Raw genomic sequence first — 19,229 nt, 5'->3', positions numbered from 1 at the left:
AAATGTTCTAGTGTAATGGCAAAACTTTTCTGAAACGAAAATGCAAAAATGATACGTTTTCTCTTGTAACGTTGTGTAAACCAGTGTACACACAGGACGAACATACAAGCACCACAAAGAAAGGCCCTTCCAGCAATTGAACCCATAACATTCTTGCTGTGTGGTGAGAGCCCTAACCACTGTCCCCTCATACAACACCGGGTGTAAAATCATCTCATTGGTTTCTTATTTAATCAAACCACAGATTTGTTATTACTTTAAAAGCAGTTACATAGCAAGAGTTAAGCATTTCACAGCGTACTCTTGCATTCAACTATAAAGACACATGGGACAAAACATGTCTAAGAAATGGTGGACGCTACTGTAAGAACCTCAGAAGTGTTTTTAAACGAAATTAGAAACGAATCGGTGATCGTAAAGGGGTTGTGTTGTGTTATTGTGCAGTGGTGGTGGGATGAGCATGGCGCCGGGGCTCAGTGGCGCTCGAGAGGAAGCGCAGCTTGGCTTACGTCGCGCGCGGAGTGGGCAGAGCCGCTGAGATATGAGCCCGGCAGAGGCGGAGAGGACGACACACGCAGCAGAGGCGCGAGGCGGCGAGCACAGGCAGAGAGCAGGGCGCCACGATGCGGCTCCGACACCCAGAGAAACGCAGAAAAACACCTCGAAATGAGACACCGGCCGCGGCAGACGACGGCGGATAGACCCGGCGAGAGAAATGGGTAAGAAGCTACGAGTAACCATACATTAGGAGCAGAAAAACAGGAGCCTGGCGCGCGCGGCAAAATGGAGGAGAGAACGACAGTCAGACGCAGTGTTGTAAAAATGGCCATGTTGAAAGCAATGGATCAGTCTAAACCCGTCTGCAGCCTGAAAATAGGCAATAATTGCATTTCACTCGATGTATTTCTGCATGTTTGTGAGCTCTGTGTTGAGTTGGGTTAGTTCAGATGTGGACAGGTATGGTTGTTCTCGTCCTGTTTGGAGTTTTTTCAACCTACGCATTTAAAATTTGCTTTGTCCTTGAAAGGACAAATGCCCTTGTTTGAATTTGCTCGACAAAAAACAACAAATTTAAGCAAATGTCTGTATTTCTGACGTCGTGTGGACATTGATGGACGCAAAGGCTACAATTCTGGGCTGATTTTAATTTTTTTTTAAATTTATTCATTTTTAAAGGTTTTTCCACCGAATAAGAAATCCCCAAAATATCGAAAACTCGACGTTTTGATTCTTTTTCTCACCATAGTGTTTACATACTGAGTTTGTGATTAGATTGAGGCAAGTATTACATGTTTAATACTTAATATTTATAAATATTTGATACAAAATGTGCTATATTTTCAAATTGCTTAAAACGTGACTATGACCTCAATTCTTTAAATGTAGACACCATATAGAACTATACCTGACTTGATAGTCAATATTAAGGCTTTGTATGGCATAAAAGCTCACATATACTTCGAAATATAAAATAGGGTGTTGGCTTTTAACCCTTCGAGGTAATGGATGGTAAAGTCATTTAAAAATACACATACATTTTGATTTTTAAGTCACATTACTTCTGTAGGACATGTTGGGTAGGATTTCTTTTTGTTAGAAACCTTAACAAGTAAATGAATTAAGGCAAATTCCATAAAAAGCATTAAAATGATACAAAAAAAATAAAGTCATCTTCTTACCTCGGTTTCATACATGACATTGTAGATTTATCAACGTGTAATGTCAAATGGTAAAATTAATCAAATAAATGGTATGTAGTCTTTAAATAGGTTGTTATATGTAAGGTTATATTGTGAATTTTAAAGGATTACTAAGACGTTGTGTGTAACAAAATGTCCTCTTTATGCTATGCTCGAATTGATGTTGCTGTTAAAGACACATTTAGGTACCGTTTGATTCAAGAATTCAAGCTAACACATTTGCATGACTAAATATGTAATTACTTTTAACAGTTTCATGAATATGTTAATGAGCTCTTTAACCATCAAAAATTAAACTCACAAGTGTTTTAAAAGCAAATAACTTGTTTGCAGCCTTTTGTCATGTCATTGTAAGTTACTGTTTTGTCGATTGCTTTATATAGAAATGATTGTAATCGCGATTTTTATTTTTACAGGAATTCCATTTGATTCTTCGCAAGTTGCATCAAAGAAGAAATTAAAGACTTTCACCTTCAGCTAAAAGGTATTTTGTTGTGACAGTTCAATTTTTATTGTTTTCAGCATTCTGATGGGTTTTTTCAGTTTTTCCGTCTTTACCGCAGCGAACTTGTAGCCAGTAGGGTGTGCTGTTGTCGCATGTTTTCTGAACCCTTTTGTTTTTTGTTTTCAAGGGTTGACATTTAGCAATCTTGAATAGAAGAATCAAGATGATTCGCTTCAGGATCGAAACATGTAAGTATCATTTTAAGGCAGAATTAATGTTTCGATAAAACTGCCGGTATGATGTCTATATTTGGACTTGCCTGTGTCGGATCATATTAGCTCTTTTAATAGATCGTGTGCGTGTAATGGAATAAACATCAGCGATTAGTTTAGTTTATTCTTTTAACTCCCGTGTGAATAATGAACTGTGAAATAACAGTTTAATTTCACCTCCATTTCCCCCGGGTGTATGATTTTCGAACAACTTGCCCATAACATGAATGGTTCCCTGTGTTGTTAACTTCTGGTTATCTTAAAATAACTTGCACAATCAACCCAATCCTTTATACTACCTTAAGGATTTGAAATGCTAAAGTGAGTGAATTACTGAAAGTAGTTTAATAATCAAATTCATCATGAGATGTTCAAGTAAACAATTAGTAATGCTTTAAAAAAAAAAAAAATTATGTTCCTTTTCATTTTATCTTATTTACATTTTCCTACTTTAGGAAAAACACCACCTATGGTGAAGTTTGTTTAGCATCTAGCTAACATGTGTAACATCTCCCATCTTTATGAATACCCCAAATTAGCCTTTTTTTGTTATAACACTATTCTATCATAGCAAAAGAAATGACAAAAAACACTTTGCGTTCATGGTCTATGAAATTAGTAAGTGCCCTTTTGCGTATAATTATCATCATCTGTGGTACATAGGAAGGAAGAAGCTTGTGTTAAATCAACTTTATGTAGGCGTCGTATTGAGTGAATGGCCATGGGAACTTTATTTACACGATCATTTGTTGATTTTTTTACTCACAATTTAATCATGACACATTTGTACTTCAAATCCATAATCAAAATGAAGCCGTGAATTCAGACTGGTTATGATACCATATGGTAAAAAGACAAGTTATTACTGATCCTGTAATTTATAATGTATAAAAAAAGAAATCCATTCCAATTTGAAAATCGGCACACTCTTGGCAAGTCTTATGAGGTGGATTAAATTGAAAAATGGCTAATTTGGCTATACTGCTAAGTTCCAGCTAAGAATGTAAAAGTTTGACTTTAGAGTCGAATTCATGGCGCCGCGTCACATTGACGCCGTTCCCCGAAATGCCCCTCTACAAATTTGTAACCTTGCGTCAAAGTGACCACAGACCGCAAGGACTGTGATTGGTCCGCTCTACAACATAGTTTCCGGTATTCTGCTTTTCCGGGTTGGACGTTTTAGAATAAATCTGCATCTAAATCGCAAATGCTTCAACCGCTGTTCAAATATGCTGCGTCGCACAATACTGTACCAGAAAGAAAACACTCTACCGAGGAGTTTGCGTTGTATCAATGGTTAAAACATCTCTGCCTTCAGTCAGCCAGCAATTGTTTTCTACTTTTAACAGTCAAACTGTTATTAGTGGCTGTTAAATTATTTGCTGCCACAAGAATGATGAGAAACCCTCTTGCACTGAATCGTATTATTGAATAAACCCGTTGTTCTAAAATCCAAAAGCGACATGACAGTGTCTGGAGTTTAGGACTGCTCCATTTTGCTAACATTACCACCTCTTTGTAATCGAGACTCGCCAATGTCACCCTGTAGTATTTGCGTATATTTATTATTGTAAATACTTCACATCACTTTTCAGTATCTTTTGTACTTCATTGGCGAAAGAAAGTCTTCAAAGTAGCAAAAGCAGAAAGTCAATAGGGAGAATCGTAAAGGCCATATTGGTGGTGTAAATCATTTGGATATTTTTTTCCAATTTAATCCATTTTATTTGGCATCCAGTAGAGTTGCAAACCGCTTTTTGAATACTCACAACACACAGAATGGGAACAACACTCCATACATTCAATAGTCTGTACGAAAACAATTCAGGACACTACATTAGTGCTGATTACTGCATTTAATCAGTGATAGAATGGAAATGGGGCCCTGTTCTTTCAAATAGTAAACCCCAACAAGTTGTAATCACAGTCAAAGTTGGGTTTTATGTTAGCAGACATCCAGTTTTGTTGTATGACTCTTGAGAGTGCCTTGAGATAATCGTTTTGGTGCTATATAAATGAACAAAAAAAACCTGTTAGCCATTGTTTGATTGCAATTGACATTTAAATGCTGCAAGGCCCAACTACTTTAAGTGAAGGTTTATGTTTTGCTTTATCTGTGCTGAATGTAATTGAGTCTCATTCACTTTTCCTTGTTTCTTCCACAGTGGAGGCGTGAGTGACGGTGTCGAGGGTCGGACTTTGAAGAAAAAGAAGACATCTCTGTAAGTGTCCTGTATTTGATGCTTACTGAATATACCAAGTAGATCATTTCAGTTTGTAGCTTCATGGTGAGTTTGCTGACATTACATTTTTAGCACTAGAGCTTTCCACAACACTTTGTCAACAACGTATAGAGTTCCTTAACAGAAATACATGATAGTACATTTAAGATGGTGTCATGAAGCTACGATAGTCACTGCTAAGATAAAAACCATTTTTGTCCATGATGGCCGTTCTGCCACTTGTTGGCACTTCATACAAAATTCAGTGATTGTCGACAAACATTTTAGTCTTTTGCACTGAAAACACCATTGGAAAAAAGACTGTCTGCAACACAATGTCACTTCCTGTTTGTTTGGAACACTTTCCACCATTTGAGCTGCTGGTCAATTAATGCTAGTGTGCATTCCATCTGTTGCTCACACGTTTTGGTTATCCTGGTAATTACTTTGTCAGTTCAGCCAATGGATGTTATTCTGTACAAAACACTGTTGACTCACGCAAGTGTTTTCATGCCTTGATCTTAATTCCAACATAACTGCTGATGACGTTCTCCATACAACACATAGTGTGTCTAAAGTACAATTTCAGAGTCATTGTACCCCTGGTGGTTGGTTTGTTTTCAGATTTGGCTTCACTTTACTGGTAACTTTGAATTTGCTACATGACACAGGGTTTTTGTCTTTTCTGACACATCTCATGTTAGGAGTATTGTGTTATCCCATTTCTCACTTTTGTATTTACATCCACTCTAGCCATTTATTTGATGCTTCGAAAGTGGTAATACTTTAAATGTCAAGGTTTGCTTTCACTATAAACTTCACTTCTTGAGCTTTGACAAAATGCTGATTGTCAATGTTGGATCTCTGACGTCAATGTAGCTGTAGTTAGCATTTAATTCGGGATGCTAATTTGATTCTTTTCGATTTGGAAACTAAATCAGATTTTGGTAAATGTTTGTCTTCTTTCTCCTTTGTGACCATATATTGACCAGAAGGTATTCAATGGTGCAGTTCTCGCAGACCCAACAGAAAGTTAGCATTATGTGTATAAGCTGTTGTAACTTAGTCAAGGTTAGCATGCTCTTTCTTTTCTTTTTTTAGTGCAGTGAATCATTTCAGTTGCACTGTGGGCTTACAATTCTTCCTTCTTTTGTTTTATCCTATCAAGACCCCAATTCAGCGGCATATTGCAGAAGTGGAGACATCCTTGTTTAACATGAAGATGGCAGGCGATTTGGCAGTTAGCCAAATTTTGACAAGACGAAAACTATGACTGGACTTTTGACATTCGGATTTTTTTTCTCTTTTACCCACAACATGGACTTTGGAACACGTCGCTGGCTGTATATCGGACTTGCGCAAAAAGAAAACTTTTTTTTTTTTTGGGAAGAAACCAAAGCAAAAAAATTTTTTTGCATTTGTACATTATTCAAATGTTGTTTTGAATAAAGTGTATGTACTTGTACTTTTTTTCCTGGTTTTGTTTCATTAGCTAGTTGCCTAGGATATTTCGCGACTGTTGGCTAACGAAAGTTAGCGCTCATTTTCCTCACTGAAGATCAATTTGATTTGTATCAAATCTTGGATGGTCGATTATGAAACCTAACAAACGGTACAAAGTTAGTTGTACAAGGTTCTATTGATGGCGTTCGGGTATTGGTTTCGTTTCATGGCAAAGTGAAATATTACCATGATTGACAAGATAAAAACAAATGGTTAACTAAAATGCATCTGGTCAGTTTTAATCACTCCCACTGGACAATCTTTACCAATTAAAACAAAAATGAACATGACAAATCAATGCCATTTGCATTGGAATAAGTTTAAAAAGTGTTTCTCATATGAGCCCAAATGGTTTCCATAGGCTTTTCTAAAATGGCTACTGGCCGTTCTTCTTCCTGCCTCTGCAGGAAGTGATGTAATTGCTGCAAAATATACACTTTAAAAGCCTCCTACCCTTTCTTACTTTGAGCAAGTGTGATGAAAACTTTCCCTCTGAGGTTCATGTCCTGGGGTCGATACTCTATGCAAGTTTATCTTAAGTAAAAATTAAAAATCATAATGTTTGGGGGGGGCGGGACTTAGCCATCACCTGAGTGTGGGGTAAATGGAAATAACGTCAATCAAAAGCTTTCAGAGCAGGGAAGGAGCTCTAGATGGCGGCTGAGCCTTGGGAAGGGAGCCACGGCTGCGTTACACCCTTCGTCTCGCCGGCATTTTTCCGCCTCGCGCCGTTCTTTTTCGGACTCTAACCGCGAACCGAGGCTGTTTTTGACGGGATTATTCGCGTTTTGTTGCGGTTTTCGTGCCGGTTGCGCCGCTGAGCCGCTCCGTGCCGGGGGAAGGCTCGTCGTTGTTTTCCATACTGAGCCCTGGCAGCCATGGCGCGACTCCATTTTTAGCGAGCTGCTGCTGCTGCTGTCTCTGTCTCTCTCCGCCTGTCACCATCTACAGACTGTCAGGCCTGCCAAGCTTTAGCAAACTACTCTTTTCACCCCTAATTCATTTTAATTTTCTCTTTATCATCCTTTTTTTTAATTATCATTTCGAGTCGGATTGATATTTAAAAGACCGAACTAGAATCTATTCATTTGCAAGCTGGCACCTTTCTCCACCTCCATTTGTTTTGTTTACATTGTGTGGAGCTTAATTTACTAATTTTCTCACGCTTAAATGTTATTTTTCTTCTGCTTCATCTTGATGACGCAGTTACAATTAAAGGCATGCGGCTCGATCCGTGCACTACATTGAAAGAGACACGGTGGATCTCTGGCTCCTCGTATCGACAGCCGACATTCCTTCCGACATTTATTTGCATCGAATGTGAATAATGATCGTCGAATCTTCCGATTTTACGCCGTTTTCGTCCGTCGTGTCGCACCGCTGGGGCTTCGGCTGCCACCCGAGCAAAGTCAATCTGACGGGACTCCGTGTGATAGTTCATGCCTCCTCTTAACTTTCCGACAGTAAATACCAAGACAAAAACACCATCCCGTCGGGTTTTCAGGATACTACCATGATGAAGAATAAAAGCAAAAAGCAAGAAGATGAAGGATCGACTCAAAGCAACGCATCAAGGTACGAGACTTATACTTTTTTTTTTTTTTTGAACCCGTTTTGCCCCCCTCCCTCCCTCCCCTCCCATCTGCTTTGATTGTTTACCCTGTCAGGCATGGTTGATCACCTGTATTACTTTTGGTTTTTGAAGAAGTGCCCCGCTGTCATGAATGACCTTGCTATTGTTTATTAGCCACACCCTGATTTTTCCAAGCATTTCTCCCACTCCTATCACTTGGAGGTTTGAGGCCTGTGTTAAGACTCCCAAGATGTGTGTTTTAACAGCGAGGGGGAACTCTTTATGTCCTGGATGCTGCTGCTGATTTCCCCATCAGTCGCTATAATGTTATATGACCTTGTGATTTTGTTGGTGCTGCATTGCACCATTTTAACAATGTTGTAATCTGGATTATGCTTATTTACAAACAAAATGCATTTATTTGCTCCTTCACATTTCTTGTATATCCTGCCCTTTTCCATATGTCACACACATCCAGAGTTGTTGCTTCTTGTTAGGCTGTTTGCAATTGGCTGCACTCTATTTATTTATTTTTTTAATAGCAATATCCACTTTTTAGTTGCACTTGTTAAAGTTTTGATAAAGTTATACATTTCTGCAAACATAAGCAATTTTTGTCTAGTTTTTTTTCTCTTTTTGATGCTCTTTATTCCTGAGATTGTTAACAAGTTTTCTAAAAGTTACTTCAACTTGATCACTTGTGTGTAAAGAAATCATGTTGTGTTTACATGCCCACATTTTGTGCCACATTTACCTGACAGGTTTTCAGATCATCAACTGATTTGTCTTCAGGTTTTTAGGAAATTCTGGTTTGAATTTTAACCCACTTTCATTTTGCCCATGTCTCCAATAACATATCTGGTGACAACCTTTTAATTGGTTCAGTAGATGCTTTTTATGTGTTTGGATTAATGTGTTGACTGAATAATGCCTCAGATAAACAATGTAAATCTCCTTTTTGTTTTGTGGGGTAGACTGTAAGGAGTGTGGGTACATAAATATCACAATGCTAACTACTTTGTCTCATTTTCTTATTGTCAAACATTTCTATGTATTCATTTTTCAAAGGAATCTTAATTCTTCACAGTGGATGCATATTTTCATCAATAAAGAAATCATCCCATATTTTTCTTTTGTTTGTGTCAGGACCACAAAATATATTTACTGCATTTTGTTGTTTTTTGTGAAGTGTGAGTTTGCAGCCATGTTCTCACAAAAGATAATTAAGCCAGATTTGTCTGTATTTAAGATAAGAGTCCTAAATTGAGGTGATCATTCACTGAGTGCAGCACACTGCAGCAGGTTACATCACAACTGTAGTTTGTGTGTGTGCTCTTGTGGCAGCCATTTTAGTGTTTGAAGCAGTGAATTAAAACATGTCCTCTGCAGTGATGACAGGGAGACCTTTAACACACACACACTCTCACACACTCTCACATCAGCACTGTTCACACTGAAAGCAGCAGTAAAAACCAGCCAGTATGTCACATTCAGTGTGACTATAAAGCAGGATTCACGTCCTGTCATGAGCCACAAAATGGCCCTTGCTTTGTGTGCCCAGCTCACTTATCTGTATTAAAACTGAGAACTACAGAGGAGGACCAGGAAGTGTTCAGACTCCCGTCAAGCCTGCACACTGCGCTCTGACAGGCTGCAGCGCCACACGGGAACACGCCAGCCAATAGGAATTCGGGATTTCGCTGCAGACCCGCCTCCTGACCTCTCATGTACTTCCGAGTTTGGCCGTGAAGCAGCGCGAGCTGCAATTTTTATTCGTTTTACTTCGTTTGGTCATCTCAACCATTGTAATGTCTGTTACGCAACAAATGATACTTTTTGTTTAAGGTCGATCTATTTATGAATCCTTAAGAGCCTTACTATTTCCCAGACCAGCCGTGAAAGACTGTCCGTTTGCACAGATGAGCGATTGTTTCCAGAGACGGCGCCCTCTGGTGTTCAGAAAAAATAATACACAAGGCGCTCCAGAGACGGAAGTTTTAGTTGATTTTAACGTTCATGCTCAAAATTGACTTGTGTTAAACACTTGGAGTTAATTTAGTCTCTCTGTCAAATGACCTGCTTTATGAACTCCTTCTGCTCTGTAAAGTGTTGAATGGTCTTGGGTCTAAATGCAGTTGTTTGCCACTCACTCCTTTTAAATCAGGCCTTAAGACAGGCTCAGGCTTTCCATTAAACAATAGATATTACTTAATCACATTTATCCTAATATAGCTGTCCACTTTATATTCGTTTTATGCCTTTCTTAATTGCTTTGTTGTTTGAGTTCTTTGTAAAGCACTTTGAATTTCATTGTGTCTGAATGAAATAAGTTTGCCTTGCCTGGAAATCCTCACATGAGACGTACAGTCTGCAGTGACCCATGTGGCTTTAGTTTGTAACTAAAAGGCAAATAAAGCCTTTCCCCCCCACTCCTTTAATGACAAAATTGATGACAAAAGATTGAGATATTTGGTGTTCTTTTCTAAACGTATTTGAAATGTCGAAGAAAATTGGAAAGACAATTCTTCCTTTTTAGAGATTACCTAGATTTTAGAGATTAGAAGAACACAAATGCTGTTATACTGTGACAACCACAAATAGACAATTCTTTATTTGAAGGAGTAAAGAAAAAGTTATTAGGAAGGCATGACTCATTAAGCTTAAATTAGATAAGTTGGGCTTCTTAAAGTGAGAGTATCTTATTGTTTTGTTTTTTTTATCCTGATTTTAGCATTTTTATATAGAACACTTGTTTATAATTTCTGACTATAGCGCAGCTCTTATATTTTAAATGTCTGGAGTATATCACTAGTACACACTGCAGAGTTTGGCTGAGTTAAATTTGATCTCATGTGAAAGTAGGTCTTTAAACCCTGTTCAGATGACTGTAATAGGATTTGCGTGAGGCTATTTTAAGTGATGTACATGATGTAATGAGATATCGGGTTCCTCTCGACCGAGACTCACTCATGCTGATGCCATTAAGCCCATGCAGGTTCTTGTCCACATTAAATTTGCGTTTTAAAGCGTTTATTCAAGGTGCTCTATGAACCCACACTTCTGCCATTGTGTTGTTAAATGTACAGACTATATTTAGCACATGTACTGTAAAGTCAAAGAAATGAACATATTCTTGTTCTTGTAGCAATTCGGCTTCAGAGGAATCCAACCACTCTGCGTCGGAGTCAGGGAGTCAGTCGGAGAGCGAGCACGGCAGCGGGCGTGCCAGTGAGCATGCCAGTGAGCATGGCAGCGAGCATGGCAGCGAGAGGAGGAGATCCCACAACTCCGAGTCCAACAGCTCGTCCGAGTCCGAGAGTCGCTCCGAGTCGGGGAGCGAGTCGGCCGAGTCCAAATCGCAGCAAAACGCAGCAGAAGTCAAAGACAAGCCAGTCAGGAAGAAGGAACGACTGGCAGATGTGAAAAAGGTGAAAGATCCCTGGAGGCGTTCTGTGTTAGAATCTCATTCCAGTCCCTGACATCTGTTGATGGATGTGGAGTTAATGTGATTATCATCATGTCACCGATACGACACGGGCAGTGCACTCCTTAGTCCTCAAAGTCTCCCTTCATCCACACTCCTCGTATTTGTTGCAGCCTTGAGCTGAGTGACCAGCCTGTCCTGTGTAGGAAGAATAGAAAATTAGAAATGTAGATTATATTTACTTCTGCAAACCAACTCTGATAGGTGACAAAGACCAAAGTAGTAATACTAATGCCGATACAACTGCACACGTTAGAGGGAAATGTGTCATAATGACTGTTATTTCAGGATTAAAGATGCGTTTTAGTAGACAAAATATCATCTTAAATGCTTCATTAAACTTTGAAGTCTTTGTTTCACATAATAAATTAGATTTGTCTTTAATATTTTAATACAAGTCATCCAGGACACTGTATCCCGGAATTTTGTCCTCATACAACTGGACTTAACTTCAAAACCTCAAACAAGTCACCTTTTAAGATGACAACCACACAATCCTCGATGCTATACAATCTTCATGAATCACGAGTAAATGTTTCATTTCAATAAATTCTTTTAGTTTCCATAATCACGATGCATAATTTCAATACTTTGTCCAAATGTGTAACTTGTGTTAATATTTTATTGGATCAACAAATAATGAACCAGCTGTTATTTAGAGTCTAAAGCTGATTTCCCCCAAAATACCCATTTCTACATTGCATCTATCTAGTATTGTGAACGTCTGTAGCTTCTTGCACCTTTTATGAAATTAGAATATTAAGTATTTTTGAATTTTGAGTCACCAATTGACCCCAAATGTCTTATTTTTCCCAAGCAATATATTTTAAATAGTTATTTTAATCCTCATTTTATCTAGATGGCAACTGTAGTTATTTCCCTGCATTTAAACTATTTTAACTCACAATTAACCTAAACTACATCTATTAGGAGCCGCGCGGCGCCCGGTGATTCACCACTGCTTATTTTAAGGCACTTTGAAGAGGCCATGTCAACTTCTTTCTGAAATCAGTAGCAATAATTCCTGTACATCCTTGTGGTAAATATGCTTTGTCACACTCTGGGCCCCCCCTTTGTGTTCTACATGACAGTTTTATGTCGCTCGCCACAATCAAAGTTCTTTCACATCTTTAATCTGGCGTGTACAGCTTTAGTCTTTAGCAATGGCCCTGCAGCACAGAGTCACAGATAACATGCAGGACAGGGTTTGGATGCGATAAATTTGCATTGAGATGTGGAAACTGTGCCGCTCCATTACGTTTTATGAGAACAGCAATCGGATCTGGAAACGTCCACGTTTGTTTTTTTTTTTTTTCCAAAATATTGCTAAAATGCGTGACCGTCATGCAAAACAAGGTTCAATAGTGCTGCTTCTATACTTCCCCTCTTTGTGTTTGGCGAAGCGCGACCTTCTCCCAGTCTGTGCTCCAATAATGTGTAAAAGAGCAAATATTGAATTGGGACTATTTCCATTGCAAATTGCGTTTCGTTTCAAGACTAAAAGAGACGAGGCATATGGTTTAATCAAATTCTGGGACTGAAATGTTTAACATTTGCAATCATTCTGCTGAGTGCCCCCATAAAAAGGGTTAAGGGCTGATTTTGATTTCAGATGTGGGAAGAGCACCCGGACGTGTACGGCGTCAGGAGATCGAATCGCAGCAGGCAGGAGCCGGCTCGATTAAACATCGGAGCTGGGGTAAGCTGCTGGAAAGGATGTTAGAAAGTGAAGCGTGAGACATTTACTATAAATACACACAGGGTCCACGTCTGGAGAGCAAGTCGCCTGCACTGTGATCAGCTTGTCTAGAACGAGACCTCTTGTGCCACCTAGCGGACAGCATGCTCTACTACAATCCAGTACGTGTGCGCTGACTGAGTGCAACATGATGTTTTCACAGGGTAGTAGTGGCTCTGAGAGCGAAAGCCCTAAAAGAAAAACATCCCGAGCTAAGAAAAAAGAGTAAGTATGACCATTTCCAACTTATTTTAGAATGATTGATTCCTCGTTATTTCATTTATGATTTATATGACATCAGAGCACCGTATTATTTCAAATATTTAATTTTGTCATGAAACACTGCCCATGTTTTGCATCTATTTAAAAAAAAAAAAAAACTCATTTTACTTGTAATTTGTGTTCATATCTTATCATTTATTGCCTACTAGTAAATGGGTATCTGTTTGCCTTAGAATGAGTTTTAGCCGGCCAGGTTGATGCTCTACATCCAAATCAACAAGCAATCGGTCCCGTCACTCGATCGGTCTAGATTAAACTCGGTTGTGCTAAACACCCTGGGGCCAAACATTTTCCATGAAATTGAAATTGGTCAGCGGTAATTGGCCTCGAGGAGTGAACTTGTGGCATTTCTTTGTTGTAAGAAATATCTGGAAAGATGATGACTCAAATGATGATGACGAGGAGGATGGTGATGAGGAGGAGGAGGAAGCTTCCGACAGTTCAGACAGTGAGCAGGAAGAGAAAAAAGTTAGATCCAGAAGACTTCCTACTCGAAGGTAAGAGTTTAGCGAAGCCTGGCCGTCAGACAGCTACCCACTGTCACCTGTAAATCATCTGCTGTGTGTGAGCGGCTGCTTGATGGCATGTTTCCTCCTGACTGCTGCAGCCTGATGTGATCACCAAAATACCATTTTCTCACTCAATATTTCTGTTGTGGTTTTCTTTCTGAATTTGATTTTCCAATCGATCTGCCCCGTGCACAACCTGAACAACTGAACAGGACTGACGAAGGCGGCTCGTCGTCTCCAAGGGGCTTTTCCTGATCCTGTGTTTGACTCTTGGTTCAGCAGAGCTCAGGCCAAGTCGTCGTCGACCGCCAAGAAGCAGCTGGCTCAAAAAGGCAGGAAGTCCAGGAAGCAGGAGTCGTCGGGTGAGGAAGACGACGATGACGACGACGACGAGGATGACGACGACGATGAAGACACTCCAAAGAGACAGACTCGAAGAAGAGGAGCCACAAAGGTCAAAAGGTAACGACCGGGACACAATGAAGTTTCTTTGAAGTTGCAATTATTTATCAGAGACGACTTGTAAAATCGAAATATATGTTCCTGTCATGCAGTTTTTACGCTGTATCCTGCAAACCTCAACATTTAAACCCGGGTTTACATAAACTCAATCACTTTTTTTATAAAAAAAAAATGTAATTATTTCAAATAAATACCATTTAAAAGTAATTTATCAACAGCTCACCTGCTCAGGCAGGGGAAGTGAGTGAAGACACACTATCAAAGTAATTCAACTCAAAAAACAATGAATTCTTATTTGAATAGACTTCACAATAAAATATCTCTGGTGTGTGGTCTACAGGTTTCTGTTGATATGCAATGTGACGACAGACATTAACCTACAGGATGATATGAAACATATTTAGAAGTTGACTGTTTTATTTCTACAGTCATAACATAAAAGCTAAAAGGTTTGAGCCCCTTTTAAATGTTGATTGTGATTAAGAGGCGTTGCAGTTACCAGTTAAAACATCCACTCTTATTAAATATGAAAATATTTTGACATTTGATGATTTATATGCTGAAATAATGAATAGCTGAGTTTATGAATAATAAATGTGAAATATATTCAGGTTTAACTATTGGAATGTTCCACTATGTTAGAATCACCTGTGATCCATTCACTGATCTCATTCTCCTCTGATTTGCAAATTGCTCTCACATTTTGCTCCTGTGTGTGTGTGTGTGTGTTCTAGTTATAAAGAGGACCAGCATGACTTTGAAACAGACTCGGACGACCTGATTGAAATGACGGGCGACGCCTGTGAAGAGCAGCAGGACGACGACAGTGAGACCATCGAGAAAGTCATGGACACCAGGATTGGGAAAAAAGGAGGTAGAGAAGTGTTTCTGCTTTTAAAGCTTGTCTGCAAAGGACCGTCGTTAGAACCACGTTTGAACTAAATAATTTTTTTACCACTTTAGTTAGAACTGTTTCACTCAACAAGTGACAGACTAACCGACCGACACAGGTCGGTTTGTTAAAACGAGCACTTATTAGTTAGTCTTTCTATAATTGATCTACACTGCTTAAAAAAATATAAAGGGTACGTCTGGCTAGCACATGGAGGGCTGTGCGGCCATCCAAAGAAATGCCTCCCCACACCGTTACCGACCCACCGCCAAACCGCTCATGCTGGGGGATGTTGCAGGCAGCAGAACGTTCTCCACGGCGTCTCCAGACTGTCACGTCTGTCACATGTGCTCAGTGTGAACCTGCTCTCACCAGTGAAGAGTACAGGACGCCAATATTGGTGTTCTCTGGCGGATGCCGATGGCCCTGCACATTGTTGGGCTGTCAGAACAGGCCCCACTTGTGGACGTTGGACCCTCATAGCACCCTGGTGAAGTCTGATTCTGACCGTTTGAGCAGAAACATGCACATGAGTGGCCTGCTGGAGGTCATCTTGCAGGGCTCTTGCAGTGCTCCTCCTGTTCCTTCTCGCACAAAAGAGGAGGTAGCGGTCCTGCTGCTGCCCCATGCTCTGGACACTGTGCTGGGAGACACAGCAAACCTTCCTGCCACAGCTCACACTGATGCGCCATCTTGGATGAGCTGGACAATCTGAGCAACTTGTGTTGGTTGTAGACTCGCCTCCTGCTGCCTCTAGGACTGAGAACACTAACAACATTCAAAAGTGACCAGAACATCAACCTCCTTTATAGGAGTTGTCTTGATAATTGCCTCTCATTTCCACATGTTGTCTGTTTCATTTGTGCAAAAGGTGAAATTGATTCACAATTCGTGTTGCTCCCTAACTAGGCAGGTTGATTTCACACCAGTGTGATATACATGGAGTTACATTGTGTGGTTTAGGTCCTCCCTATATTTCTTTGAGCAGTGTCTATTTCAGCTATCTTACCAAGTCTTTGCATCTTATTGTGCATCTTCACAGGATGTACTGAATACCTAAAATCTTAAATATAATAACTTATTTAATATATCAATTGACAAATGGCATTTGAATTGATACGCAGCATCACCGAGTCTTGTAGCCGCTGCATGTGTATGTGTGGCGATGTGCTCTGTCTGACTTTGACTCTTCTGTAGTGGTGATGAAGTTTCCTAAAGTCCTCCATCCCCGTGTCTCACTACTGCTGGCCAAACAAAGTCTGCTCCGTGATCTAAAGCGTCTGTTTTTGACTCCTCCAGCCTCTGGGGCTTCCACTACCGGGTATGCTGTGCAGGAAAATGGGGATCCGTGCGAAGGCTTCGACCCCGAAAACGATGAAGGGGAGACTCAGTATTTGATCAAGTGGAAAGGCTGGTCATATATCCACAACACGTGGGAGAGCATGGACTCCCTCACACAGCAGAAGGTCAAGGGACTAAAGAAACTAGACAACTACATAAAGAAAAGCGAGGAGCTGAACTCATGGTGAACAGGCTTTTCTCCACACTCAACCTGCTCTTTGGCAAATGTGCTCCTCGGCCGAGTTTCCGCTGGTAACACCCTGCTGTGGTTTGTAGGCTGAGGAAAGCGTCCCCCGAGGATGTGGAGTTTCATAACTGCCAGCAGGAGCTCACATCTGACTTAAACAAGCAGTTTCAGATCGTGGAGCGCGTCATCGGTAAGAAGCCAGTGCAAGTTCATCTCAGGAAATCGGAATACAATTAAAAAAATTCTTTCAATAGAGAAACTCTGAATCGTGATTTTTTTTATTTATTTTTTAACAAGAAGACATAATCCTAATGATCATAATTTATAGTAATCTTTTGTTAGTGATAACAATATAACTGTGCAGTGCCTCAGATTCAATTTTGCAACCATACTAAAATGTTTTTTCTTCCAACCAGCAACCAAAACAGGAAAGACACCTGGAAGTTCTGACTTTCCCTGTAAGTTTCTGTTCTCCTGATGAATTTCCACCAACACCGGGGTTTTTTTGGTTTTTTTATTTGTGCCTTCGATCAGGTCAAAATCAAATTGTCTCCTTTCCAAACAGCTCACAGTCATAAAACCCCATCTTCCAATGAGCCAGAGTACCTATGCAAGTGGATGGGTTTGCCCTACTCTGAGTGCAGCTGGGAGGACGGCGCTTTGGTCAGGAAGAAGTTCGAGGCCTGCATCGAGAGCTTCTTGAGTCGAAACTCCAGCAAAACCACCCCGTCGAAGGACTGCAAGGTGGGTGCCCGTCTGATCGCAGCGACTCAGGACGGTGGCGGAGTTTGTGTGTTTCCCTTTTTAATTCTTGCTCTCATTTCAGGTATTAAAGCAGAGACCAAGGTTTGTTGCTCTCAAGAAACAGCCGTCGTACATCGGCGATGACAACCTCCAACTGAGAGACTATCAGCTGGATGGGTTGAACTGGCTGGCTCACTCCTGGTGCAGGTGAATATACATATTTGGTCTTATTTATTTATTTATTTTCAAAAAGATTAAAACTATTGGGCCTGCGTGTTCAAAACGTGTTACTCTGCAAATGATTTTGATTGAACGGCCACTTTACTTGAACCAGGTTCCTTCTTATCATGAGTCCTTCTGAGAAAATCTAATTCAGTTCAACTTTATTTATGTTAAAACCACACATGAAACGACTCCTCTGTCCTTCTCCGCCATAGATGCAACAGTGTGATCCTCGCCGATGAGATGGGACTTGGAAAGACCATCCAGACGATTTCCTTCCTGTCCTACCTCTTCCACCAGCATCAGCTCTACGGACCCTTCCTACTGGTGGTCCCTCTGTCCACGCTCACCTCCTGGCAGCGGGAGTTTGCCACCTGGGCCCCACACACCAATGTGGTGGTGTACCTGGGTGACGTCATGAGCAGGAAAAGGGTGAGTAGAGCCAGACTGTGTCCCTTCTTGGGAGTTTTCTTCACAGCCGGCTGCATAAGCCTGAACTGTTGGGTTTCTCGTGTGCAGATCCGCGACTACGAGTGGGTGAACCATCAAACCAAAAGGATCCGTTTCAACGCGCTGCTCACCACCTATGAGATTCTACTCAAAGACAAGGTAGATTTGTATTTACTGCGTTTAAGATCTCAATTGTGTTTGTGTACCTGAAGTGGATGAGTCGCTCAGTGTCTTCACGTGTGACTCCAGGGCGTGCTTGGGAATATTAACTGGGCGTTTCTGGGCGTGGACGAAGCTCACAGGCTGAAGAACGACGACTCTCTGCTCTACAAAACGTTAATGGAGTTCAGGTCCAATCATCGACTCCTCATCACCGGCACTCCGCTGCAGAACTCCCTCAAAGAGCTCTGGTCACTGTTACACTTCCTCATGCCTGACAAGTACGCCCTTTTTTTTTATTGCGTTTGTTTCTTGATATGACAGCAGGGGTTTTCTATGTGTGGGAGGACGAGCTCCTTTCTCAGAAATTCGACCACATTGCAGCGTCTTGTACCTTTTCTCACACAATGTTGTCATTTTTAGTTGAACGCTGGACTTCCACCATTTCCATCCTTATAACAGAACACACCATGTTATTACTACTTCGAGAATGATCCAATAAATTTCAATTCAAAAAAATCTGATGAGCGTTTATATACAGACTGTCTTGATTATTTTAATTTGTCTCTGTTGCACATGTAGTGCGACCTTCTCAATAATTAAAACTATAGAAATGATTGTAAAAAGCATCCATCTGACCCTGCAACAAATCTCTCCAGCTGAAGCACCAGAGAATTCTCTCCCCATACTTTGTTTTTGTTTGGGTTTTTTTCAATGTGGAAAACGCCTGATTTGAATCCAGCATGACAGGAGTGATGTTTGTAATATCTGCTGTGCCCCGCAGGTTTCATTCTTGGGATGACTTTGAGGATGAACATGGGAAAGGAAGGGACAACGGTTATCAGAGTCTCCACAAAGTCCTCGAGCCTTTCCTGCTCCGGCGTGTCAAGAAAGATGTGGAGAAATCTCTCCCGGCCAAGGTGGAACAAATCCTCCGCGTGGACATGTCCGCACAGCAGAAACAGTTTTACAAGTACGCTTTTTCTCCTGGCTTCGCCGCCGCCGTCTTCCCGTAACTCACGTGTGCAGAAGCTGGGTCTCTCC

At 40.6% G+C, this 19,229-nt stretch overlaps 1 protein-coding gene across 2 annotated transcripts in view; it reads left to right on the top strand.

The window, feature by feature from the left end:
* The first annotated feature begins 291 nt into the window (after positions 1 to 291).
* chd2 (chromodomain helicase DNA binding protein 2) overlaps positions 292 to 19,229 on the top strand; it is a 29,961-nt gene continuing 11,023 nt past the window's right edge. The window contains exons 1-20 of one of the 2 annotated variants that reach the window (XM_080475536.1): positions 292 to 719; positions 2,117 to 2,184; positions 2,333 to 2,393; positions 4,583 to 4,639; positions 5,808 to 7,717; positions 10,861 to 11,143; positions 12,812 to 12,898; positions 13,101 to 13,162; positions 13,582 to 13,716; positions 14,011 to 14,190; positions 14,925 to 15,064; positions 16,382 to 16,607; positions 16,700 to 16,800; positions 17,027 to 17,068; positions 17,176 to 17,354; positions 17,437 to 17,561; positions 17,792 to 18,008; positions 18,096 to 18,185; positions 18,276 to 18,466; positions 18,970 to 19,158. In XM_080475536.1, coding sequence (XP_080331662.1) covers positions 7,656 to 7,717; positions 10,861 to 11,143; positions 12,812 to 12,898; positions 13,101 to 13,162; positions 13,582 to 13,716; positions 14,011 to 14,190; positions 14,925 to 15,064; positions 16,382 to 16,607; positions 16,700 to 16,800; positions 17,027 to 17,068; positions 17,176 to 17,354; positions 17,437 to 17,561; positions 17,792 to 18,008; positions 18,096 to 18,185; positions 18,276 to 18,466; positions 18,970 to 19,158 — 2,309 coding nt within the window. In that variant the 5' untranslated portion in view covers positions 292 to 719; positions 2,117 to 2,184; positions 2,333 to 2,393; positions 4,583 to 4,639; positions 5,808 to 7,655. Of the gene's footprint in view, positions 720 to 2,116; positions 2,185 to 2,332; positions 2,394 to 4,582; positions 4,640 to 5,807; positions 7,718 to 10,860; positions 11,144 to 12,811; positions 12,899 to 13,100; positions 13,163 to 13,581; positions 13,717 to 14,007; positions 14,191 to 14,924; positions 15,065 to 16,381; positions 16,608 to 16,699; positions 16,801 to 17,026; positions 17,069 to 17,175; positions 17,355 to 17,436; positions 17,562 to 17,791; positions 18,009 to 18,095; positions 18,186 to 18,275; positions 18,467 to 18,969; positions 19,159 to 19,229 lie in introns of both variants that reach the window. The other variant, XM_080475535.1, reaches the window with a different exon arrangement.

Source organism: Lipophrys pholis (genome assembly GCF_963383615.2).
Source record: "Lipophrys pholis genome assembly, chromosome: 11".
NCBI classification, from domain to species: Eukaryota; Metazoa; Chordata; class Actinopteri; order Blenniiformes; family Blenniidae; genus Lipophrys; species Lipophrys pholis.
The sequence above is the reverse complement of the archived record's forward strand: the minus strand, read 5'-3'. Positions and strand labels throughout refer to the sequence as shown.